The sequence below is a fragment of the Lepidochelys kempii genome, chromosome 1, assembly GCF_965140285.1.
Source record: "Lepidochelys kempii isolate rLepKem1 chromosome 1, rLepKem1.hap1, whole genome shotgun sequence".
In the NCBI taxonomy this organism is placed as follows: Eukaryota; Metazoa; Chordata; order Testudines; family Cheloniidae; genus Lepidochelys; species Lepidochelys kempii.
This window is the reverse complement of record NC_136380.1, coordinates 80509513-80535978: the sequence shown is the minus strand read 5'-3', so window position 1 is coordinate 80535978 and position 26466 is coordinate 80509513. Positions and strand designations below refer to the sequence as shown.

The 26466-nt window shown below is 39.9% G+C and overlaps 1 protein-coding gene across 1 annotated transcript in view; it reads right to left on the bottom strand.

The window, feature by feature from the left end:
• UCHL3 (ubiquitin C-terminal hydrolase L3) overlaps positions 1 to 25152 on the bottom strand; it is a 54325-nt gene extending 29173 nt beyond the window's left edge. The window contains exons 1-4 of the mRNA XM_073346958.2: positions 25024 to 25152; positions 17300 to 17456; positions 16632 to 16717; positions 16007 to 16054 (exon numbers count right to left, since the gene is read on the bottom strand). Of these exons, the coding sequence (XP_073203059.1) occupies positions 16007 to 16054; positions 16632 to 16717; positions 17300 to 17456; positions 25024 to 25098 (366 nt within the window). The 5' untranslated portion in view covers positions 25099 to 25152. The remainder of the gene's footprint in view (positions 1 to 16006; positions 16055 to 16631; positions 16718 to 17299; positions 17457 to 25023) is intronic.
• Positions 25153 to 26466: the final 1314 nt, after the last annotated feature.

Here is a 26466-nt window from a genome sequence, read left to right as displayed (position 1 = left end):
ACCAAAAAAAATACACTAAAAGAAATGGAAGTATTCTGTAAGTGAATACGCTTGGGACATTAAACACTAACAAGAATTTCCATATGCCTGTTCAGACTGGGGAATTATTTAGTTTATAGTTGGCTCACAGAATTATTTCAGTTTAGTCAGAATCCACATAAATCAAATGCAAATTTCTAGCAGTGTGACAGTAATGTGATTATACTGGTTGAAACAGAAAGATAGCTATCCCAGTTGTAACTTGGTAGCATCCATCTCAGGATATATATTGTAGCAGAGCTCCGAATTTGTCCCCGTGGGTCTCGTGCTTCCAGGCAGTTTATGCTAGCTTTCAGAGGCTCACTGCAACCCTCCACGTAGCCCTTCTCTCTCTAGGGCCAGTGATACAGTCTACTGAGCCCTTTTCATCATAAGCCAGCAGTGGAGGTTGGTGAGAGAATTCCCACAGTCTCTGTTGCTCCTATGGCCTCATGCCAAAACAGTTTAGCCTCTTGTCCTGACAGGGACCTGTTTTCCCCTCCCAGGAGGTGTTTCTGTAGTGGTGGGTTGAGGGGAAGCCAGGCCCGCCCTCTACTCCAGCCCAGGGACCCTAATGGTAACAGCTGTTGGTAGCCAACCTTTTACTGCCAGAGTTGCTACATTTTCCTGGGCCACTTCCCCACAACTCTCCTGCTTCTCTCTTCTTCACCCTTACCTTAGGGCTCCCTTACCAATGACTTGACGGTGTCTTCATTAACCAGCCCTTCAGCGGCACTTCCGCTCCTCTGGCTCCCCCCTGCCTGACTGGACTGAGCCCTTTTATATTATCAGAGGGGCCTTAATTAGAGTCAGGTGGTCACATTAGCTTAATGGCCTCACCTTACTCTTTGCAGGTTAATTGGAGTCAGGTGTTCTCATTAGCTTGGAGCAGCCCCTGCTCTGGTCAGTCAGGGAACAGAAAACTGTTAATCCAGTGGCCAGTATATCTGCCTTCTGCTACTCTCTGTACCCAACTGGCCTGGGTCTATCACAGTATCTTTCACACATTGGAAAGTAGTACACTTTATTTTTGTGAATTTCCACTCCATCATTCTACTTCCATTTAGTGCTTCTGAGGGTTCAGTCATATCACAATTATCTAAAAATGTTGCATACTAAATAAACAAACAATTAGTGTATGAATATTCAAGCCTCATGAATAAAGAGAAAAAAAGTTGAAGCATGATATTTGATAAGGAACCACCATCTAAACAAAACATTTTAATCTTCAACCAAAAGATGAATTTTAGAAACTTTGCATCTAAAATAATAGGATCTCAAGGGAGAAAGTATCTAAGCCACCTCAGAACTATAGGAGACATTTCATCTTTGCTGAAACACCTAAAGGATTGTGAAGCAAGGCTCAGAACTGAAAACAAGAAGGAAAATGGGCTCAGGATATAAAGCCACAGGAAGGGGAAATCATGCTGTATGTCAAAGAATTAGAAGATGCTAAAAAGTATGTTTAGCAGAACCAACTGAAAGACCATAAAGATGAGGTAAAGGGCACAGAGGTTTGAAGGAGAGCTTATGGAAGAACAAGCAATTCCATAAAGGGCAAGCTTCTTGTATATTTGGAAAAATAGCTCTAAAGTTAAACAAAAAACAAACCAAAAAAAAAACCTCTCCCCCAAAAAAACTTAGGAGGCAAAGCATGGACTGATACATGCTTGCTATTCCACAGGGAAAAGAGCCCTAAGAATGGTTCAGAGAAAAAACAACAGCTGTGTAGAGACTGAAGATGGACTACACTTACAGAACGGAGCCCAACAGGAAGGCGTATCAATGGCTGCCAACAATGAAGACGGATTGATGAATTGGTAGCCTGTGCAGGACCTACATGGTTATGTTTGACCTAGGAGAGAGATGCAGAGCGACACAATGGTGAAGCCTTCGTTCTGCACAGGCTAAACTGAGGCTGTAATGACAATGATGGTAAGAACAGTGAGGACAATGACGACTTCATAAATATTTTTTTAAAAAAACCTTAACCCACTTAAACTTGAATTAACATATCTAGGGTGTAGGCTCCTGCAAAGTCTCCCACTTTCTGTATTGCATATTGCTTTAATAAGCATCAGCATGGAAGATTCTTGCCTAGGAATGGGCTAGATTTGAACAATATGACAACAAAGAATGGAAATTAACAAAAGATATGGTCCAAAACTGAAGAAGTTCCCCACTAGACAGATATGAACTCGGTAGAACAGTTGATTTATTCACACCCAATAAACTTCATAAAATGAAGACAAGTTTAACAAATGTATCTGAGATCGATTGTTGGAAGAAAGGAGGAAGGTGATTGAAATCATATCTACTTCTTCTGGGAGAGATTAGAAGATACAAAAGGATCTATCCTGTCCTCATATATGCAGCCCAAAAGTCAGGTTTTCGAATAATTTAGAAGAAAACCATATGGTACAGTTCTGATTAAAGTGGACCAAGTCATTGCAGCACTATCCAGAGTTTCCATACTCGTATGTTACTAATGTAGAAGGATAGCAATTGGAAAGGCTTACTGGGGTAAAGTATGCAATTGACACATGTTCCACTTATTCTTCTAAAGTAGGTCAATGGCAGTACTGCCATTAACACAAGTTGAAATCTCTGTTCTATTCTTTTTCAAATATTTGGACACACTAGGAATATGTTAAATGATTCAAATAGTTGCTACTAGAAGAAAGACCACACAAGCAATAACCAAGTAACTCAAGCACAAGTGTGTCTCATTTTACAGAATATGTATGTATGCAGAATCGAAGATGTAATTCCACAAAATATATAGTCAATAAGCATATATTCAACACAGTACACTAAGTGTTAAACAGTTCTAATGAATTACAAAGGCCCAATGTATAATGTGATTACGTAGTTCTGCAAATAGCTGCAAAATATAAATTTACCTTTTTGTCAAATTGATACTTGTATCCCGTGTCACAAATCCGTACCAGTGTTGCCTTCTGCTTTTACAACTTTCCACCTGCCATTTTGCCTTTTTTGTCTATATTCATTCTGTGACTTCCCCACAAAAGGAGGGTCTAGTAAATTTCTGTGCCATACACACTGCCTTACACACTTAGAACAGAGCAAGAGGTAATCAAATAGATTCTTCCTGAATAAGAACTAAGGACAAGAACAACTGCAAACCTCACTCACTCAGAGATGAGTATACCTGGGATAACATGGGATTTTTAGCATCTGGGCCATGGTGAAGAGTCATGCAGAGGTTTGTAATATGCTCCTTGCCTTTAGAGCCTCATCCAAAAATTATAACTAATGTGTTCTGGGTCAGGTCCTAGATGTTAGCAGCTCTACAGGAAAGAAGAATGTACAGCCAGCTAAAGGAAGAGGGAATTGATACAATCCAACAGCAGAATCAGACAATATTTGCAGGGTGAGAAAAGTTTGCAGGAGCTGATGGCTGCTATGCTTCAGTTGCACTACTTTGATTTCTCATCTCTTTATACTAAACAGGTATTGAGACGAAAGACTGCTGCTCAGTTAGGAAAATACTTCAAATGTTTATAACATATCAGAAGGATCGCAAAGCTTCAGAACACACGGCAAAATACTCAAAATTCCTAATCAAATCCTGAAGAACTACTCCTGCAGTTTCTTGCAGAGCCCTCCAAAGTCAATGGACCTACATGTGGAGGCACGGGTCTGCTGATCAGAACAAGTTGTAGGAGCAAGATCTCAATATCTAGTGGTTTGGCATGTCAGGCCTCAGTGCCCTCCCTCCACAATGGAATGCCAACGCAGACTATATGAGGTTTTTCAATTCTGCAAATCTCTGGCCTATTTTGGTAACAGAGTTTTGTTTTTTCTTTCTTGAATCTGCAAGTATAGTAATTGTTTACCTAGCAACACAACAACAACAAAAAGCTTTAAAAATTATAGGGTATGAATTTAGTTTTGGCTGGGTAAACACAGTTGACAGGAAATTGCCTCACAATATGTATATTTTTGCTCTGAAAAAATACAGTATTGTATTTTGATAGCATAAAACCTGTCAAGACAACATTGGTAATGCCAACCCATAAGGGATGCTGAATTCTGATATTTAAGGGAGTAGAGACTGACCCAATATTTTGGTATTTACATACAAGACTTACTAAATCTGCTAGCAGAAATCAAAAGTTTATATAAAACCATTCCTAGCCAAGTGTTCCATTTAGAGAAGTTAAATGACTCAATTATGACTTATCTGTTTTCCTTTATTTGCTATTATTTTAATGCACCTTGTATTAAATCCTATAGTTTAAGTAAGGCATGACTTAAGACAAAGGGAGTTTTGATTAAGGAGCAGGAATTTTTCCCTTCGTAATTTACCGTTCTCAATGACTAACACCTGGATTTGTGCTGGAAATGGCCCACCTGATGATCACTTTAGATAAGCTATTACCAGCAGGACAGTGGGGTGGGAGTAGGTATTGTTTCATATTCTCTGTGTATATATAAAGCCTGCTGCAGTTTCCACGATATGCATCTGAGGAAGTGAGCTGTAGCTCACGAAAGCTTATGCTCTAATAAATTGGTTAGTCTCTAAGGTGCCACAAGTACTCCTACCCATTTCTGAGTTTCCCAGTTGTTGCTTTTTTTTGTTTTAAGATCATGAATAAATTCAGTAAGTGTTTCTGAATAGGTTTTAAGGCCAGAATGCAACATGGGAAACTATAAAGGCAAGGGAACTTGTTATGGTCAAGCAGGAAGAATGGGGTAATGGCTCCTTTAAGGGTTCCCCGTCCTTTGGGATGGGAGGGGAGGATGTCACCTGAGCTGGGGACTTGTCAGAGGGACTCATGTAAGCCATTATCTCCCTGTGCACCAGGTGGAAGTTAATATGCTCTCATGCCCAGATCAGCCACTCTTACCCTCCAGCCATGGGATCATAGAAGGACTGGGTTTTTGTGGCTGGCTGTAGGCATCGTATTTGTTGACCTTTCTGGAACTGGAAACTAATTTTTCCCTCACCACCAGATTGGCCGGAGTGGATTTTTTCAGCCTCCCAAAGCAGCTCCAGGATCCAGCTAAGTAAGTTGGGAGCCATAGTTTGTCAGGAAGCTGGGCCTGCAGCAGAGCCAGTCTCCGGGCAACCTAGTGAGTGCAACAGGCATGTAGGAGGCTGCCGGATTGCCTACACCCTGAGATTGATTGGAAGAATCAAGAGAGTAGCTCTTAAGCCCAGCAGCAGTTTAGTGGCTGCTCAAAGCATTCACCCATGGCTGTGGTAGCTCCTGTGCCTGCTTATTCCCAGCCCTGCTCCTGCCTTGCCTCACTCCAAGTTACCAGTCCTTGCCCTCAGCGTGGACTCCTACTCTAACCACTAAGTCTGACTACCCATGTCCCAGTCACTGACACAGTTCAAATAGTTGCAACTTAACAGGTGGTAGGTATCTGGTGCAGGGACTCATTCCATAGGGAATCTGGTTCCTGACAGGGCTAGCCTTAGGAAGACCGGCACTCTGGGCAAACTTGTATTTTGGCACCCTATCTTTGTGTTTGAGAACAGCAGCATTGGGCACAGGGCACAAGGACCAGCTCCTGGCCCCAGAGTTCAGACAGGCTGCACAGGGAGGAGTTTGAGTCCAAAAGCTCCCCTGGCCATAAACCCCCTGACAACCTACCAGGAGGAGAGCAAGTGTGCAGCCCCCAACCTTGCCCATGGAAACGAGGGACCCAGGGCTGGCCCACTGGTCCCACAGGAGCAAGCCCCCCTGCGTGCGCCTCCCCGCCAGGCTGGCAGCTCCGGGCAACATCGCCCACCCTCAGCTGGCCAGGGGCTCCAGCCCAAGGCTTGCTTGCACTTAGTGCTTAATTTGTGCCAGGGCTTGCCGAGACTTAGCCCCAGCACCTCTAGGCTCTTGGCCAGCAGTTGCCATCACCAGCAGCACAGAAGTAAGAGTGACAATACGATACCATGCCACCCTTACTTCTGTGCTGCTGCTGGCAGTGGTGCTGCCTTCAGAGCTGGATACCCAGCCAGCAGCTGCTGCTCTCTGGCCACCCAGCTTGAGCCTCAACACCTCTTTCATTATAAATTAAGCACTGCCTGCATTCACACCTGCTCCAGCAGACCAGGCCCACCAGTTTGCGGCACTTGGACAGTCACCCCCTGATCATGGTGCCCTGAGCAATCGCCAGCATCAACCACCACTAAGGCTGGCCCTGCTGACAGACCAGATGTCACAGATTTTAGGGAGCACCCCTTACCGGCCTCCCACTAGGACTACTGTCAGGGGAATCCAAGCCCCTGCACTCTGGATCCCTGGAGTACTTCAAGCTTGAATGGAACCCAGATGCTGCCCCAATCTTCGGGTCCCCTAAGTATACTTTCAGGGCTCAAACCTTCTATCTGGCACCCTCTTCCACCTGCTGGAACTCGCTGTGCAGCCACTGAGACTCCCTGGGTGAAGTGGAAGATATGAGGATGTGTACTGTGTGAATTATTGCTGGATAATTCCCAAATTAGTTAAATTAATAAAGTTGCAGTCTAATTAAAGCACATCCCTTACGTCTTGCCTTTCTTCCAGCCTCTAAGGGACAATGGACTACTAAGGCCATATAACCACCCTTCCTGCATAACAGTCTGTAGAATTCAGTAAGTAATTCTTCCTTAATACCAAACTGTCTGTATCTTTTAGAAAGGTATCTACTTAATCTTGATTTAAAGACTACAACTGATAGAGAATTACCTTATCCTTTGGTAAGCTCTTTCACCTGTTACTTAATTTACATTTTATTTCCAGTTTCATTTTCTCGTCATTAGATCTGGTTATGCATTTGTCTGCTATATTAAAGAGCCCTCTAATATGAGCTATCTTCTCCTTGTATTCGGACCTCATGATCAGCTTGCTTCTTGAATTTCTTTCGCTTATCAAAGAAAAGTTTAAGGGTTGTTTTTTTTTTTTAATAGTAATTAGACAAGTGTGATGTCTGGACTACTAGGAATTAGGAAATCCACAGAAGGCAGATTGCCAGTATTACTTAACAAGATTACTTTCTGCAGTCACTTAATTCAATGCATAAGTATTTTTAAAAATATTTTTACAAGGTCTGATATTTTTAACTCCACCTACTATTTAAATGATCTGAGCCCTCTATTGTTTAATACAGAGAGCCAATACAGATTATTTTGACTGTTGCTATTCCAAAATATCTCTATATTTAGAGATGATGCATATTTATTAAGGATTCCATTAAGCACAACATTTCCATTTTAATTTGAGACTTGGAAGTCACAAACACAGCTTTAGATGGTATCCTCTACCAAGGTCCATAATAGCAATCAGCAAACATAAGGGAAAAGGGAGACTCCTGGGCTATGCAATTATACAAGATGAAAGGATTTGTAGTTGAAGTACCTTCCTGCAAAATGCCGAGAATTCTAGAGGATTAAAATCCTTCATGAAATTACAAATTAAAATGACCAAAAAAAAAAAAAAAAAAAAAAAGACGGCGCACTAATAATCTGTGGCAAATAAACTCCAGAATTATCACAGAAGCGGATATCATCTATGCTATACCACGGATGAGAAATTTGGAATAAATGTTTAATTTTAATTTCAGGTTTTTTATATACAGACTTGTTCAATAAGTATGAATGTTAATATAGGAACACACTGTAAAATGTTTCAAACATAATACTACCACCTACCTGTAAACAAGATTTATATTAAGTTGCCTCCAAATTCACAAACATAAAAGTGTGTATACACTTACTGCATATGGGCATTGTGTTCATCAGTGTTTGCGCAGTGCCTTTTAAAAAGTATTAGAATGTTGGATCAAAATGAAAATTGTTTCTAGGCAGGTATTCATAATTAAACTACAATTTATCACAGCTGAACAATTTTTTTTTTTGAAGACTTACATTGATGGGTCGGAAGTTATTACATTAAGCAGATTTAATGTTTCAACACATGTAGAGACAGAATACTTCATACTATGCTGAGTGCACACTGTACACAGAGAAGTCCAATTGCGAGAAATAACCTCAAAATGTTATTTTTTCCCCACACGCTTCCCAAAGTAGTATGCACTCAGATACTACGGTGACAAAATCCATATAGTAGCGAATGTAAATGTATTTTACAACTTTCAATCTTTACTGAACGTCTGTTGGATTGAAAACACCTCCACACACACTTTCCAATGAAAGCTGTTAGAGAACATCGAAGACGACATCATCTGAACTTAATCTTCATATAGGTAATACACTTATCAAGTAACAAAATTTCAAAACTGAAGCTTAAAAACAGCTTTTACCTCAGTTATCCTGCAATGTATTACATTTTATTTAACAGTAAAATAGTACTATCTGAAGATAAAGACAGTACATTGTTTTTTAGTCATCCAAGTGACTAATTAGGAAAGCTTAATTACAACATTTTAATTGATTGTGTAGCTTTTAGTTCATCAACTATTTTTAGAAGTCACCATAAAAAAATTTTTTGTTCTGTCAACACTGGGAATATTGAAGTCAGCACAATATTGTTGGGAAGAGGGTTTGTTAGCTGACCTGTGCTCTATCTGCTTACTGAACAGCTGCTTGTAATGGCAGAAGGAAATATTTCAGGTTGGTACTTAAGAACAGCAGATTTAAAATTCAACATCTCTACAATCCAGAAGGCACCCCTCCAAAAAGTGAAGTTTTTGGCCTAAATTACTTACAGGCTCTGTAACCGGTAGATGGATTTTTTTTTTTTTTACAGTGTATTTCCCTGCAATTTATAATCCAGTCCATAATGGAGGTAAGCATATTTTGAAAATCTCTTGAGAGTACTATTTAGTGAGACAAATGGCCTCAGACATAGGGCCTTGAAAATAAATAGTGTCCAGATTAAAGTCCTAAATAGTCTTCCAAATTTAATTCACCTCAGTTGTAAATTTCTTGAAAAGTTATTTCAGTCAAATCAATCTAGAATCCTCCTAAAGTGGTTGAGGTTCTATGGCAGGGGTGGGCAAACTTTTTGGCCCGAGGTCCACATCTGGGAATAGAAATTGTATGGCGGGCCATGAATGCTCACAAAATTGGGATTGGGGTGCGGAAGGGGGTGAGGGCTCTGGTTGGGGGTGTGGAATTCCTTCACATACTGCAACTGGAGTATCAGAGCTGGACCGCACATCTCTCTCTCAAATACTCCACTGTGATGCAAGTGACAGTGGAACACAGTGAATCATAGTTTGAGTGAAAGTGATTGTAAATATATTTCTTGTTGTCTGGATAGTTGGGAGAGAGAACATGTAAACCCAACCTTTCAGTAAGAATGTAAGATAGAAAGTGAAAAAAGAAAGAATACTTTGGTCAAGCTACAGAATGTTTAAAATTTCATTTCATTTCCTTTACAGGGTATGTTTTGGAGTATTAAAAGTTGTAAAAAACACTATTATGACCCATATTTATAATGGCTGCAATAGTGTCACTGGAACCTTGGAGAAGCTGCAAAAAACATTCCTTAAGGAAGTCACATGGGTTCCTGGAAAAAAAAAAATCATGCAAAAACATGGGCTATATGTCAAAATACACAAAATACCATTATACGCTCCATGGAAAAAGATAATGGCAAGTTCCTTCATGTTATTTCTTAACCAATAAATCAAAATAACCCAGGAAACCAAAGACCTTTGAAAGCCTACATTTTACAATGGTTGAAAACGGAATGTCTTCACTCTTTAGTTTACCATCGCCAAGGCTAACCACAGCAATCACAATCAAAGCTTGAGCATGTTACATTCCAAGCAAGTTCTGCTGGCATGCTAAACAACTTCTTATAGCCTAGAATTTGTAGTCACGGTTCAACATAAGGAAGACATCCAGCTAAACTATGATTCCAACTTACTGGTTTTCAAGAAACTTCAGAGTTACTACAACTCCAATCTCTCTAAAAAATACCAATCCTAGTGACAATGCTGAACTGTAACATAGCTTTAGGTTCATGTATTCATATACATTCATGAATCCATAAGTAAACTGTGAATTTGAGACCAATTCTCTCAATTTATGAGTAACTAAAAGCAGCAGTTCATTTTGATTTTCCAAAATAAAATTTCTCATTGCCAGAATTGTTTGTCAAGTTTCAATGGAAATAATAAGTTGTGTGTTGCCACTAGAAGGGGTGACAGTTATACTGCTACACAGCAATCATGGTACAACAATTTAAGGATTACTCAGTTCCAGGGTCTCATCTTTCTTAGCCAAACATGCACAGCTGTAGTTGAAGCTGTCACCTGGTAACCAGAAGTAGGAAACATACAAGAAATCCAGAAGTAGTACAATGTCAAAAAGTAGGAAATTATTTCTGTACTTCCATAACAGGTGGTATACTAGGGTATATTTTCCCCACTGTCATCTTCTCTTTTCCTCCTCCTCCTCGCCTTCGTTCCACTGATGTGGGGCCGTCTCTGAGTCCTTCTCAATTCCAGTCTTTCTAGAAGCAGTTTGTCAGAAACTATGCAGCTAATCAAATCTTTTTGTATAACATCCATCTATCTAGTTTGGGTCCTCCAGCCCTTCTCCTACCTTCTACTTCTAAGATTAACACCCTGTTTCCTATATATTCTTCTGATCTTCTTTTCACATGCCCAAACCACGTAATTCTGGATTCCCTCAGCTTTTCTATAATTGGTATCATCTTCACACTTCCCCTAATTAATTTGTTCGTAACATGGTCTATCCTTGTAACTCCAAGCATCCATCTTAACCTTTTCATTTCCACTGTATTCAAGATTTTCTCCTGCCTCTTCATCAGTGCCCAGCATGTGGAGCTATACAAAAGTACAAACCTAATTACCATCATGCAGATCTTATTTTTCAATTTGATAGGCATTCAATTAAAGATGACTTTGCTCACTTCTCTCCATTTAGTACATGCCTCTCTGCTTATTAGTTTGTTGTTGAGTTCAGCTGTAGTATCAAAACTAGGTACTTGAGCTTTGTAACTTTGATAGTGACTGCCCCTCCAGACTTACAGTTTTGTTGTCTTCCTGCAAGGTATCACTGAGTCTACAAACCATATACTCTGTTCTATTTCTGCTGATTTTCAGACCATCTCTCTCAAGTACACACCTCCATATCTCTAAATCTTCTTCCACTTCCTCTTCTCCCCTACGAGTACATCAATCTGCAAAAAGCATACACTAGGGTGCCACTCTCTGGATGTTTTCTGTAAACACAGCAAGCATCAGTGTGAACACAAAGGGGCTTAGTGCAGAGCCCTGATGTACTTTATTACTAGAACCTGTTCGCTTTCTACATACAGCCTTCAGTAATCTCTCTCGTTCTCATACACTACCCAATGACCCCTCTCATAATGTGGTCATAAGATTTTTCAAAGATGAACAGATATTATGTGCAGGACTTTCCTCTTTTCTCTATATTTTTCCACAAGCAATCTTAGCGCAAAGATCACAATAATTTTCTACTTGCCTGGCAAGAAAATCCTAACTGATTGTCAATGACCTTTACTTCTCTTCATAGTCTCTTATCCATAACTGTCTCCCAATTTTTCCTCGTGTAGCTCACCAGTTGAATGTCACATTAGTTACCCACGTCTTGCTATGTCTGCTTTCCTCTTAATAATTGGTATGGTGCTCTTCTCCAGGCATCATCTCAGTCTTCATGACAAAATTAAACTGTTGTATGGAAGGTGTGAACATATTGATACTTCTGTTGGTATGCCACTCGGGCATACATTTTTTTTTATTTTTCATGTTGCTCAGTGCTTCTGCAACTACTTCCTGGATTGATGCCACCAGACCCTGGTTTGATTTTAATCGTATGGCATGGTTCTCTTGGATTCTCTTTATTCATAAGCCTTTCAAAGTAATTTCACCACTGTTCCTTAATCTGGTTTTCATTTATTATGGTATTTCTACATTTATCTTTAATTACTTTGATCTCACCATTGTCTTTAGTTCTCTTATCACGGGTCTTTGTTAGTCTATATATTTCTCTCTCACCTGCATTCGATTCAAGATGGGCATATAATGATTTTTGGTTGCCACCTCTTTCTTTGCTATCTTTTTGGCTTTTTTTATGTCCTGCTGGAATGTCGCTTGCCTATGTTTTTCACACTTTCTTTTCCTTCCCAGCATCTCAAATTTTCTCATTCCATCACCAGATCTCACTGGGCAAAAACCCTCTTGCTTTTGTTTCACCAAGCAGATCTTTACACATTCTTGAATTTTGCTTGCAATATGATTGGACAATTGAATCGTATTTTCTCTTAACCCTTCTAAAGAGATCTCCCACACTTTCATTTAAAACTTTTTGCTAACACCATTAAAGCTTCCACTACTTGGTTTTCTGTACTGCTTTCTTCTCATGTAGGATATATACCCTAGTCAAAACACAGAATGGTGGTTTGACTTGCAGTGCTTTCCTCTGGGATGAGCTTAACAATTTTTGGTGCTCTTCAGCTTAGTTTATTGAGAAATAATCTAGCTGCACTCTCATACTACCACTCTTAGGCTATGTCTACACTATGAGCTTGGGATACGATTCCCCTGCTCATATTATATACATTTGTATTAGCACTCAATGATCTAGCATGAATATAAATAGCAGTGTAGCTGCATTAGCATTGACAGTGGCACCAGAGGCACGACTGAGCTGTGCTGACTAAAAACCCACCCAAAATTAGTGCCAAGTGCCTACACAACTCAGTCGTGCTTCCACTGTCACTATTTGTGCTAGCACGGCGACACTGCTATTTATACTAGCATTAGCCTGGTAAGAGCTACCACAAGTACATGTATACAAGCAGGGGAAGCCACACCCCTAGCTCGTTGTGTAGACATAACCTTGTAGATACATTTGCCCCGCTTTTGATACAATTAACAGGGTAAGCTACAATAGCAATGGCATTTTTATATATTTCAATGATTTTCATCTGGAGTTCTATTTATTATTTTCCTCAGTCTTCCACAGCCACTTGTAACATTTTTTTAAAAAATTATATACTAGGCTCTTAAGCATTCTCAAAAGCTTCCCAAGGCAAAAAAAGAATCAAACAAGACAGGCACAGAAGAGATCTTATTAAATGTATACTTTAGATTTTAGCATTAAAATTGTAACATTTTACAATCCCCCACTCATTTTAATGGCTCCTCTATTTTTCCTCCATATTCATTCTGCCAATGAAAAAAAAAAATAAAAAAATGCCATGTTATGAAGTTACTGAGCACTAAAATTAGAAAAGGCCTTTTTGCATGCTTGAACTACAAGGGTATACTGACAGGTTTCAGAATAACAGCCGTGTTAGTCTGTATTCGCAAAAAGAAAAGGAGTACTTGTGGCACCTTAGAGACTAACCAATTTATTTGAGCATAAGCTTTCGTGAGCTGTAGCTCACGAAAGGGTATATTGTTAACCATATGCAGCTGGGCAAAAATGCACAAATCATTTTACAACACCCATTAAACAATAATTGTATCTCAAACTGTAAGTGTATTTGTGGAATATCTAAAACGATACTAGGTTATGTTTTTGGTGAGGTTACAGTAGCGAGGTAACCAAAGCTCTTGTTCTACAGTTATTTTAAGAATGCAGTTTTCTACAAAAATTTTCCATATATTACACATATAGGTTTCCTAGAGTTTATAGTATAAGTGCTGCAGGGTTCTACAGCCTGCTTTTACTTAGGTTAGACAAGCTCTGTGGACAGCCACCAGCTTATTATTTAATCATATCCGTTCCAGTAAAGTTATTTCAGGAGTCAGTCTGAATCTTGTTCTCTGTTTTGGAAAGTTGTTTTTTGAATTTGGTAAAGTAAGGTGGTGACAGGAGATTTTAAACAAGGTTTTTTGCTCATGTGTGTCAGACATCTGGCACCGTTTTTTCATCCTCCCAAAAAACTGTAATAAAAAAGATACTTTATTAATTAAAGAACTTTAGAAAGAATTTATGGTTTTCCCATAAGTCTAAATGCAGAAGATTGGTTACTCTGCAAAAGTCTGCCATGTAACCCAGGAAACCTTTATTTCCGGATACCTGAAAAACAAAACCTTTGCTGCTACTGCGACAGGCAACCCGCTCTGTATCCACTTCTCAGTAAGCACGTTCCAATATCCTATTTTTAAGTAGTTAGGTACAAAAAATGTTTTTCCACCTGTAATTTTGGATTTTATACTTTACTCATACTTCCTGCTTTGACTTGTATTGAAAAAAGTTCACTCCTCTTACAGATGTTTCAAGCTGTCTGACTGAATCTGCAGACATCACTGCATTGCTTACATTTGGGTCACATTTTCAATCTTTTCTTTTCAAACATGAGGGCCAGGGAGTGTACTTTTCTTAAATAAAAAATGAAAGTGATGTAATCACAGGATTCTGGGAGTCACAGTCCTAGCCATGGGCATATAGTCCCTATGCCCCAATCTGGCCTCAGACAGAGGCTCCTTCAGACCTGTTGTGAAGTATTCTAAGGTCTTAGATACAGAGACACTAGCAAGGCCATAAGAGATTTAAGGTAAAATTTGCTCTGCGTAGACTGATGCCACACATCTAGGAAACATGTACTGATCTGGAAAATAACTAAAAAGGACCACTAAGATCTAAAGTATGGATTCCCCTGCTAATGAATGTGGCTTAGTGAAAAATACTGGTAGACAGACTCGTTCAGATGTTACTCAGTGACCACAGAGGGGAATTTAGGGAGTAGTTAGAAAGCTACTTTATGTTAGACTAATGTTATTTTGCTGAAGTTAATCTAAAAGCCCATGTTTTTCCCCCTTGGTGACAGGGGAATCTATCCCTTTTTAAAGTTTTGTGCTCCAAAATCTAAGGCTTCACTTAAAAAGTAGTTAACTTTCTAGCCATCGGCTGTGAAGATATACTTCCAAACACGAACCAAATGTAAATTGGCACAGTGTTGTCTTTCTGAGACTAATAAAAATGAGCTCCAAGACAGGTGCAAATTACCACCATTTATCAGCAAAGAGAAAACTTTATCTGCCAGAAGCTTCAACTGCCTTCTGGATGCCTAGAACTCGAGCCATTTCTCTACCTTTTCCTAGCTAACAAAATCTTCCATTTTAACCCCTATTTCCCAACCTCCACATAGTCCAGACAAGACCAAAAAAAACATGCATGTATTAAAAAATCTATACGGGTGCTGCCATTACTCCAAACTATGTTCAGGTTTCCAGGCTTTGTACAACATTTAATGACTTGGAGAATGCACAGTGCAGAAAGAAACTTGAGATTTGCCAGAAACAACACAGACCTGCTTGTTACACATGTAAGTAAGGGGTGTCAGTTCTAATACTGACTGAGAAGCATACACAAGTCTCTCCCCCGCAAACTTGAAAATGACTGGATTATTTTACAGCATTTTAAAATTAAGTTTATAGCATAGATTTTAGAGCTTAACTGAAGTTGTCTGTACCCAAGCAACATCGCACCCATCTTCATGAGGTGTTAACATTTGAGGATTTGTATTCCCAACATTAAGTAGTTTTGTCCTATATAAAAAAAGTTATAAAAAAGTGTCAAAGCCACTTTTTCAGCTTCAATGACTAATTTATATCTTGTTTACAAAGTTAACGTCAGAGTTAATTTTCTGTTGACACAAAACATGCAAAGTACAATGTTACCAACTCTTGTGATTTTATTAGAAAAGTTTTGCAATATTTGGCATTTCTCTTAAAGCCCCAACTCCATGTGCTTACAGGAGAATCTCAGTTTTCACTAAAAAATGAAGTTACCAGACCTCCTTGGCTACGGAGAAAAGCTTGAAAATATGACCTAAGGCACCCTAATGGCTCAGAAACCTAATGGGAAATAAAAAACCGCAACTAAAAGAAAAAAAATCTCCTTTTTAATCCAGTCATGATTTTTGAACATTTGAAGCTGGCAACTTTCGTTCTAGTGTAGATTTTACATGAAATAAAGAAAATATTAAAATGGTTGAAAAATCAAACAACTTGAAACATTCTCTCAAGGTATTATGTTCGTAAAATGAACAAAATTTAAAAAATGGAATACCTCAGTCTGACCTTCATGGGCACTGGATTCATGAGTAACACGAATAGCCTGAAATTAGAAAACATGTTTAATTAGACTTCAAACAAAAGAAATCATTTCCTAAAATAGCAGGTGTTTAAGGACTCACTGTACTTTCTTCATTTTAACTTGTAGGTTATGGAAGTCTACATCAAAGTAGAGGAAAGTTGTGCTATACACTATATGGTATGATTTTTTAGGATTGTAACTATTAGAAATATTGATTAGACATTAACTAACCTCAAGATATCTCAATTTTTAAAAAAAGACAGTATTTTAAAAGTGTTTTAAGAGTTTTTTAAAACTGTAATGCTGTTTCATGCAAAGTTAAAATCAAACAACAGTTGTTAAAGTCATCCACGTGTTAGTGAGATTACTAATTCCCCACTAGTAGCAAGCAACATTTACAAGCATTTATGTCTTAATCTAGCAAAGCACTTCAGCACGTGCTTAACTTTAAACACGTGAGCAACCCCATTTACAACAATGGGACTATTTAAGCACATCAGTGTTTGCTGGATCAGGACTTAGATGCAAGACTATTCCTGCTAACAATTCCACTATATTTAAAAGAAAGAAAAAAAAACAAACAAAAAAAGATACTAACTTCATAGGTTTCTAAATATTTGGCTCTCTCTTCAGGACTCATAGGTAACGAATCTTCCAGGAATTTTTTCAATGTAGAATCTGATTCTTAAAAATAAATAAATAAAAATTAATAAATCATTCAATTCCTCTTACTGTTCTACGCAACTTAGAAAATTAGATGAAAACTGAAAGGTTACAACATAAGGAACAATTCTGATTTGTATTATTTCTTCTTTACTTTTCCTCTGGGCTAATATTAAACATTACATTGTCAAAAAGCTTGTGCACAAGGCATACAGTGTATTTACATCCAGACAGGAGACTTAAGCCTATAATGCAACACATTCTGTTCCACTACATACAATGACAAAACAATTTAAAGTCACCAGACTCTTATTATGGTATGAAATATTAATATGGTATCTGCTACTTTGAATTTGGAGTTCCATTTTATTCATTTAACTATATGCTGTATTACTATCCTTTGTATTACTAAAAATTCTTAATGACTGCCAACTAACAAAAGTCTGTGTTGTATTGATGTTGTATAATTAAGACAAGACGACTAATGGTGAATTTCTACTTGTCTTTTAAAGAATTTTCAAGTAGAGTCAACACTATGAAAGAAGTACTGCGCCACCTACCCTCCAAAAAATAATATTCAGTATATTAAGAGAAAAGATTTACCAAAGTTCATTTTATTTCTGTTGTTTGCAATAGCATGAATAAGTCCAATTGTTCCACAAGCATTGTTGATAGTTTGCTTCATGAAATATACTGATGATCTGACATTTTGTCCCTGGGCTTTTATTCTCTCTTCCTCTTCTGTTCTGAATGTTTCATACTGGAAAAGAAAATCAAAAGTGTCTTGCATGTAGAACAATTACAGTGAACTATTTCAAATTTCCTGTCCAAAAACAAAAGCTCCATTAAAATTTTAATAGTAATTTGAAACAGAAGGAAGCAGAACCGAATAAGTAAGGGATTGCAACCCTTATTCACATGACCAATCTCATTGATGTACCTGAGATTATTCGCTTGTATAAATCTGTGAGATCAAATCCTAAATCAGTATCTTGTCACCAGCTAAACATCAGTGTCTTTTATCCAATATTCTAAAACACTTAACTTGTTGTGCCATCTAGTGCATCAAGAATGTTCAAAAATGAAGATTGATAAGCTAGGCTCACTTTTAGAGAAACAGTCCCCTCTACCACAGCCTCCTTTGTCTCCCTGCAATCCAACAAAAGACCTTGAAGAAGGTAACGGAAGTTTTACATCTATGGCAAGCAAAGTGGAGTACAATAAATAACTGTGCTAAAAGGGAAAAAAAATGAAGCATTGTAGAGGCTCCAGTATATAGTCTTAACCTTTTCCAGAAAAAGTTGAGTCATTTATATGTTTTTGAGTGGTACTGATAACTTTGCAAATGGGCCTTTTGACACCATAAGAAGATGACAAACTGAACAGAATAAACAAAATTATTCCAGGGCACACAGTTTGGCTGTGTAATCTGACAATTACAATATGAATACATATATAAATTTAGTAACAGGGTCTACTGGTGAGGGAAGCATCCTGGGGTGGCACAAGGGGATTCCAGAGTTTGTCAACTACACTAGTGACCTTTTGGATAAAGAAGGTAGCCAATAAGGAGTGAAGAAATGGTTTCAGGAAGGAAGGATATGCAGACCATTGCTTCTGCCGTTTAGAGTTTGATGATAGAGCTCCTGGATACTGGGTAGACTCCCCTCTGTAGGGAACCATTGGAAGTCTCAGGCCTGGTCTACACTACGAGTTTGTGTCGGATTTAGCAGCGTTAAATCGAATTAACCCTGCATCTGTCCACACAACTAAGCCATTTTTTTTTTTTTTTTACATAAAGAGCTCTTAAAACAGATTTCTGTACTCCTCCCCAATGAAGGGATTAGCACTGAAATCGACACTGCCGTTTCAAATTAGGGTTAGCATGGATGCAATTCGAAGGTATTGGCCTCCAGGAGCTATCCCACAGTGCACCATTGTGACCGCTCTGGACAGCACTCTGAACTCGGATGCACTGGCCAGGTGTACAGGAAAAGCCCCTGGAACTTCTGAATCTCATTTCCTGTTTGGCCGGTCGAGCTCATCAGCACAGGTGACCATGCAGTCCCAGAATCGAAAAAGAGCTCCAGTATGGACCGAACGGGAGGTACTGGATCTGACTGATGTATGGGGAGAGGAATCCGTGCTATCAGAACTATGTTCCAAAAGATGAAATGCCAAAATATTTCAAAAAATCTCCGAGGCCATGAGGGACAGATGCTACAGCAGGGATCCAACACAGTGCTGTGTGAAACTTAAGGAGCTCAGACAAGCTCGTACCAGAAAACCAATTAATCGAACGGACACTCCAGGACAGAGCCCCAGACATGCTGCTTCTACTATGAGCTGCATGCAATTTTAGGGGGGGCTGCCACTACTACCCCACCCCGTCCGTGGACTCCGATGATGGGGTACTCTCCGCCATGCCTGAGGATTTTGCGGATGGGGAAGATGAGGAGGATGAGCTTGAGGAGATCACACAGCACACCATTCTCCCAGACAGCCAGGATCTTTTTATCACCCTGACTGAAATACCCTCCCAACCCAATGAAGCCGGAGAAGGGACCTCTGGTGAGTGTACCTTTTAAAATACAATATATGTTATAAAAGCAAGCGTTTTTTAATGATTAATTAGCCCTGAGGACTTGGGATGCATTCGTGGCCAGTACAGCTACTGGAAAAGTCTGTTAACGTGTCTGGGGAATGGAGCGGAAATCGTCCAGGGACATCTCCATGAAGCTCTCCTGGAGGTACTCTAAAAGCCTTTGAAGAAGGTTTCTGGGGAGAGCAGCCTTATTACGTCCTCCATGGTAGGACACTTTACCACGCTATGCTAGTAGCAAGTAATCTGGTATCATTGTATGACAAAGCCTAGCAGCGTACAGTCCCGGTGTGTGCTGGCATTCAAGCAACATCTGTTCTTTATCTCTCTGTGTTATCCTCAGGAGAGTGATATGGTTTATGGTAACCTGGTTGAAATAGAGGAATTTAATTAAGGGGACATTCAGAGGTGGCCATTCCTACTGGGCTGTTTGCCTGTGGCTGAAAAGATATCCTCCCAGCAGTTAGCCACGCGGTGAGGGGCGGGGGGCATTGGCACTGAGCTGTTGGCATTTGGCTAGCAGGGATCTTCCCGGATACCAGCCATGTGGTGGGGTGAGAGGTAAAACATCATCCCAGAGAACTGGATGGGCATGGGAGTTAGTTTGGTTTCTGCTATACTGCACGTTAACAGCAAAACCGCAGCACTAAATGGCCAACTCAACGTGCTTTGCTTGGTATGGGAGAGGAGGGCACTGCTGTTACTATGGCTTACCGTGGCCTCCTGCAAGCCGAATTCTGTTGCCCGGCACTGCGTGTGTGATCTCTAACACCAAAGCCACAGGCACTCAATATAAGATGCAAAATGCAATCTTGTACCAAAAATCACATGTGCTATGTAATGTGAATAGTGTTGTTCACCGTGAAAGAGTATAGCCATTGTTCTGTAAAACGTATCTTTTTAAATACTTCACTCCCTTTTTTTCCTCCAGCAGCTGCAAATGTTTCAAGCCTCCCTCCTCCGTCCCAAAGGCTATCTCAGATGAGGTGGTGAAAAAAAATGCACGTGTGATGAAATGTTCTCTGAGCTCATGCAGTCATCTGGCACTGACAGCTCAGCAGAATGTGTGGAGGGACACAATAGCAAAGTACAGGAAAGTGGCTGATGAACGTGAGGAGAGGTGGCGGCAGGAATATCAGAGGAGGCATGAGGCAATGCTGGGGCTACTGAGGGATCAAACAGACATGCTCTGGCATCTGGTGGAGGTTCAAGAATGGCAGCAGGATCACAGATTGCCACTGCAGCCCCTGTTTAACCGTCCTCCCTCCTCCCCAAGTTCCACAGCCTCCTTACCCAGATGCCCAAGAATGTGGAGGGGGGGAAAGGCTCCGCGCATCCAACCACTCCACCCCAGTGGACAGCCCAAGCAACAGAAGACTGTCATTCAAGAAGTTTTAAAGTGGCTTTTCCTTCCCGCCTACTCTCCTCCCACACACCACCTGGTCTACCTATCTCCCTGTTTTATAATCAATTAATAAAGAATACATGTTTTTTAAACTATAGTGACTTTATTTTCTTTGCAAGCAAGCTGTGATCGAAGGGGGGAGGGTGGGTGGCTTACAGGGAATTTAGAGGCAACCAAGGGGGCAGGTTTTCATCAAGAAGAAACAAACAGAACTGTCACACAGTACCCTGGCCAGTCATGAAACTAGTTTTCAAAGCTTCTCTGATGTGCAGCACTCCCTGCTGTGCTCTTCTAACCGCCCTGGTATCTGGTTGCGCATATTCAGCAGCCAGGCGATTTGCCTCAACCTCCCACCCTGCCATAAACATCTCCCCCTTACTCTCTCAGAGATTGTGGAGCACACAGCAAGCAGCAATAACAATGGGAATATTGGTTTCGCTGAGGTCTGAGCGAGTCAGTAAATTGCGCCAGCGACCCTTTAAACGTCCAAATGCACACTCTACCACCATTTTCCACTTGCTCTGCCTATAGTTGACCAGTTCCTTACTACTGTCCAGGGTGTCTGTGTACGGCTTCATGAGCCAGAGCATTAAGGGGTAGGCTGTCCCAAGATAGGGATATGCGTTCCGTCTATAGCCCCACCACAGTTAGGGAATCCCATTGCAGCAAAGCCATCTACTATGACCTGCACATTTTCCAGAGTCACTACCTTTGATAGCAGCAGCTCAATGATTGCGTTGGCTACTTGCATCACAGCAATCCCCACACTAGATTTGCCCACTCCAAATTGATTACTGACTGACCGGTAGCTGTCTGGCATTGCAAGTTTCCACAGGGCTATTGCCACTAGCTTGTGAACTGTGAGGGCTGCTCTCATCTTGGTATTCTTATGCTTCAGGACAGGGGAAAGCAAGTCACAAAGTTCCATGAAAGTGCCCTTACGCAAGCGAAAGTTTCGGAGCCACTGAGAATCATCCCAAACCTGCAATGCTATGAGGTCCCACCACTCTGTACTTGTTTCCCGTGCCTAGAATCGGCGTTCCACGGCATGAGCCTGCCCAGTAACACCATGATCTCCAAATTGCTGGGGACCATGGTTTTAGAGAAATCTGTGTTCATGTCCTCATCACCGCGTTGCCGTCGCCTCCTCACCTGGTTTTTCAGGTGCTGGTTCGGCATGAACTGCACGATAATGCGCGAGCTGTTGACAATGGTCATAACTGCTGCGGTGAGCTGAACGGGCTCCAGGCTTGCCGTGCTATGGCGTCTGCTGGGGCAATCCAGGGAAAAGGGTGCAAAATGATTGTCTGCTGTTGCTTTCACGGAGGGAGGGAGGGAGGATTGACTGATGACATTTACCCAAAACCACTCGCGACAAATTTTTGGCCCCATCAGGCATTGGGAGCTCAGCCCAGAATTCCAATGGGCAGTGGGAACAGCGGGAACTGTGGGATAGCTACCCACAGTACACCGCTCGGAATGTCGATACTTGCCACGGTAATGTGGACACACACCGCCGAATTAATGTGCTTAGTGTGGACGCATGCACTTGACTTTATACAATCTATTCCTAAAAATCAACTTCTGTAAAATCAGAATACTTTCATAGTGTAGACCCAGCCTTAGTTCAAGGTCTGCTGGGGTTTGTAGGTCACTCTACCAAAGCTGGCTGGGAAATGATATAAGCAGCTTCCTTCCGTTCAGAAGGAAAGACATGGTGGGAGGGAACTGGAGCTGCTGAGAGCCTCTCAGCGACAACGAAGCAAATTCTGGGTCTCAGTACAAGTTCCCAGATTTCTGCTGAAGAGAAGCTACCTTTAGGAGCAAAAGCTTGTTTTGTTTTGAAAATACTCTACAACGATGGAATTGGGAGGGTTTTTTGCTGATGTTCAGCCCACTATACACACACACACACTACTGTATTGTTTCATTTCTTTGGTGTGATCTAGTCTGCTGCGGAGAAGTTTACCAATAAATAAGTATAAAAGAAACAGACAGTGCTTTTACAAACAACTGGAAAAACAAATAAACCAGAAACAGCTGCTTGCAAGTAGAACAGAGTAGGCAGGTTTTCAGATAGACAATCTGGACTACAAGAATGAAGGTATGTCCTGATTTTAAGTCTTTCCACCTTTTCAATATGCTGCCCTAATGACTGATTTTTATCAGTCAGCACAGCAAACCTGAAAGCACTAGACAGCTGGTTTTGTCAATTATAGAACATTCCATTCTCTTATCTACTGCTGGAATGTTGTTCTCTCTGGAAATACGATGCTTCCCTCCTTTAACTTCTTCATTAATCACAGAAATAAAAAGGGTTGCAATAAATAATAGTTATAAATCTCTAAGCAAATAACCGTATCTGCTTTATACATGTGCCTAAAATGCTCTATTGTGCACTTTTTTACAGCAATGCTGCTGCAAAAAATCCATTACATTTCTTTAACCAGAACACTACAAAAATGTATTTATGGGATTAAAAAATTACTTGTTGGTACAATGAACTAGCAATACTACTACTAAGGCATATTCAATTTCTGGGCACTATTACTCACTGAACTGGCCAGCAGAGGTTAGGGGTATTACAAACTAGAGTCAGGTTGGCCTTCAGGAAGGAAAGAATGCCTGCTCTGCTGTAAGCATTCCAGACTACCAGGGCAAACTATGCAGCACTAATTGTGAGGCCTCAAGGAGGCACATTAACAGTTCTAAACAGCGGCTTATTCAGTCCCCCTCTGTCAAAGGGCTAATACTGATGTAAGGGCTCAAGATTGAGAGATGTGGAAGTATCAGAAAATAAGGAAATGATATGCCAGCAACAAGAAGCATCCATTTGGGAAAGCAGAATGGCTCAGAAAGGAGTCATACTAATTACACTAGTTACATAACTAGTATTTCCCACATCTGGGAGCTGAGCATTCCCACATCTAGTTACAACAGTTATTTTAAAGACTACTGAAACCCTCATAATGAACAGCTATGAAACTAATGAACTAGAACAGATAAAACAGATAAAAACAGCAGTTCTGAAGTACGTGTTTATGATCTCATTGTTAACTATCAACAGGGTTGTTCAGACAGAAGTCCACAGGTGCTGGAACTAGGGTGCTGCCGCATACCTGGCTTGCAGTGGCTTCCATTATATACAGGGTTTACAGTTTGGTTCAATGGTTCTCAGCACCCCCCATTAAACAAATTGTTCCAGCAACCCTGCAGAAGTCATCTGCTTTTTTCACTTCTATAGCTAGAAAAGTATTCCTGTGAGCTCCTGGCCCAACATTTTCCTCATAATGCAAATCTTACATCAATTCATGACTAGCAACTTATTTTTGTGGCAATTTCTTCACTTTTATTACATAGTTCCAGTCATTCAGAATGCCTTATCGATGAGAAAAGGTGTGTGTTAAGAGGACAAGAAAAAATGGACCTTCTGTTTGAGATGTTAACAGCGTCATTAAAATTTTATCATCGGTGATACTATGGCAAGATTTCTATATAACTGACGTGTCAGTATAAATCACATGCTACAACAGAAAAATGGAGCAGCCCCTCTCACTCCAAGAAGAGATAAATATAGATATGTTTAAGTACATACATTTCCGGTCAAATATGCAATTGCATGAGATGTACTCAGTAACTTGAGAATGTCACAGATTCAAAATATTTAAAGCAATCGTTAAGATATTTAAAAAATTGTCTCCAACATATGCTCACTCTAGAGTCTATATTTACATGTTGAGTGATAAGTGCATAGCCTGGAATGGGGATTGGGGAAAGATATACACTTTAACCCCTCTTGACAAAAAACACAAATCAAAAACAAAGATTATCCCCAATTCTGCCTCAGTTACAAACATGCCCAATCTGTCCAAGAAATGAAAGCTATGTTGGAGCTACAGGCTTCTGTAGACAGTGATTAAAGCTCGGACTACATTATGATACTACAAAATCAATACACGTTTTATAAATGGCTGTTTGATATTTTCCACATTTTCCATATCCCTTCTTACCACTTTGTTCATGCCTTTATGTGATATAAATATTAAAACAGCAAAAATAAATATTGCCGTTCCATTAAGAGAAGATATCAAAATCCTTTAAATTATCATTCACATCTATCACTGACTGAGAGCAACATCAGATATCCTTTGTTTATACATTTATTTTTAATACTTTTTCAATTGTGCAGTTTTGTTTAATAATCTTATTTGACGAGAACAGAATGTATCACAAACCAGAGGAACTTTGAAGAAAGCTTGTTGTTTTTTTTTAAGTCTCACTGATGTAAAGAATTACAGATTTCATATTATATATATTTACCTTTTCTGTTACTGGGAAGAGCAGTAGCACTGCACAGACAGGTCTTGGCACCATGCTAAGTAGTTCTGGATCCATACCATACACATCTACAAATTGCCAGTCAGGATGTATACCTAACTGTTTGAGAAACTAGTAAGGAAAAGAAAAAGGCACAGTATTAAACAGATTTGTTCATAAATAATCCATCAGAAACACGTTTGATCACCTGTGAAGTTAAATACACTTTTTGTGCAGATCAAGATATTTGAGAGGGAAACAGGAAGATGAAGTAAGGTTAAATTGTCATGATTGACAAACTGAAAAAGTGTAACGCTTTGCTAATCTACTTGAGGAGCCATTGTTACAGCATAAACAGTTTTAACTATATTTAAATGCAGTGGATGTTCAAGTCAACAATTTTTCAAGTTGTATTTTAGTCACTGAGACAATTAAGATCCCAGAGGAGCACATGGATCTGTAATAGATGAAAGCTGAGTGCATGGATTTAAGAAAAAAAATCCCTGCCCTCACATGTATTTTTAAAAGTATACCATATTGAGTGTTAATAGGCATGTAACTCATTTAGTCACTTGACTTGAGCAATCTGACCCCTAAGAGGACCTTCTTCACTAAAGAGATTAATGGTTGAGCATTTTACAGAGTACACTTTAGAGGTGTTCTTTTGCAAGAAGGATGATATATAATAAAAATAACCCTATGACACCCAGCATAAAGTACCCATTTTACCTAGACAGATTAATGAAAGCTAGGCCATAACTATGCAGTTTATATAGTTCTCAGTTTGTTTCTTCAGAGCTATTCACTAAATTCTAGATCAGTGGTATTCAACCTTTCCCATGCCAGGACCACATGTTACAACAGCAAAAAGCTTTTGGATCATGAACTACCACTTGTCTAGCCATTAAAAAAAAATGGAAGCTGAACCTGCCTCTAACAGGGGTTCATGGCCTTCCAGTTGAGAACCTTAGATCATTCCCCTTCACGAACAGATCTCCCTTTAAAGTTGTTCATCACATACTAAGGCTATGTCTATACTACAGCTCTTACAGCAGAACAGCTGTACCACTACAGCTGTGCTGCTATAAGTTCTCGAGTGTAGCTGCTCCTTGCCGGCAGGAGAGAGTTCTCCTAATTAAACCACCCCCAATGAGCAGTGTTAGCTATGTCAGAAAAAGAGCCTTTCCTGCCAACACAGCACTGTCCACACCAGCACTTTTGTTGGGGAAATTTGCATCATTTAGGAATGTTTTTTCACATCTCTGACTAAACAACTACTTTTGTTGGTAAAACTTGTCAGACACAGCCTAAAATAACTATCTTCTACTCCTCAAATATGGAGGATTTCAGAACCTACACACAACCATCTAACAATTTTGAAATATTTGCCATTCTGATTGACAGTTTTGTTAGATGTCAAGAAAAGAGATTATTAGATGAATTTGA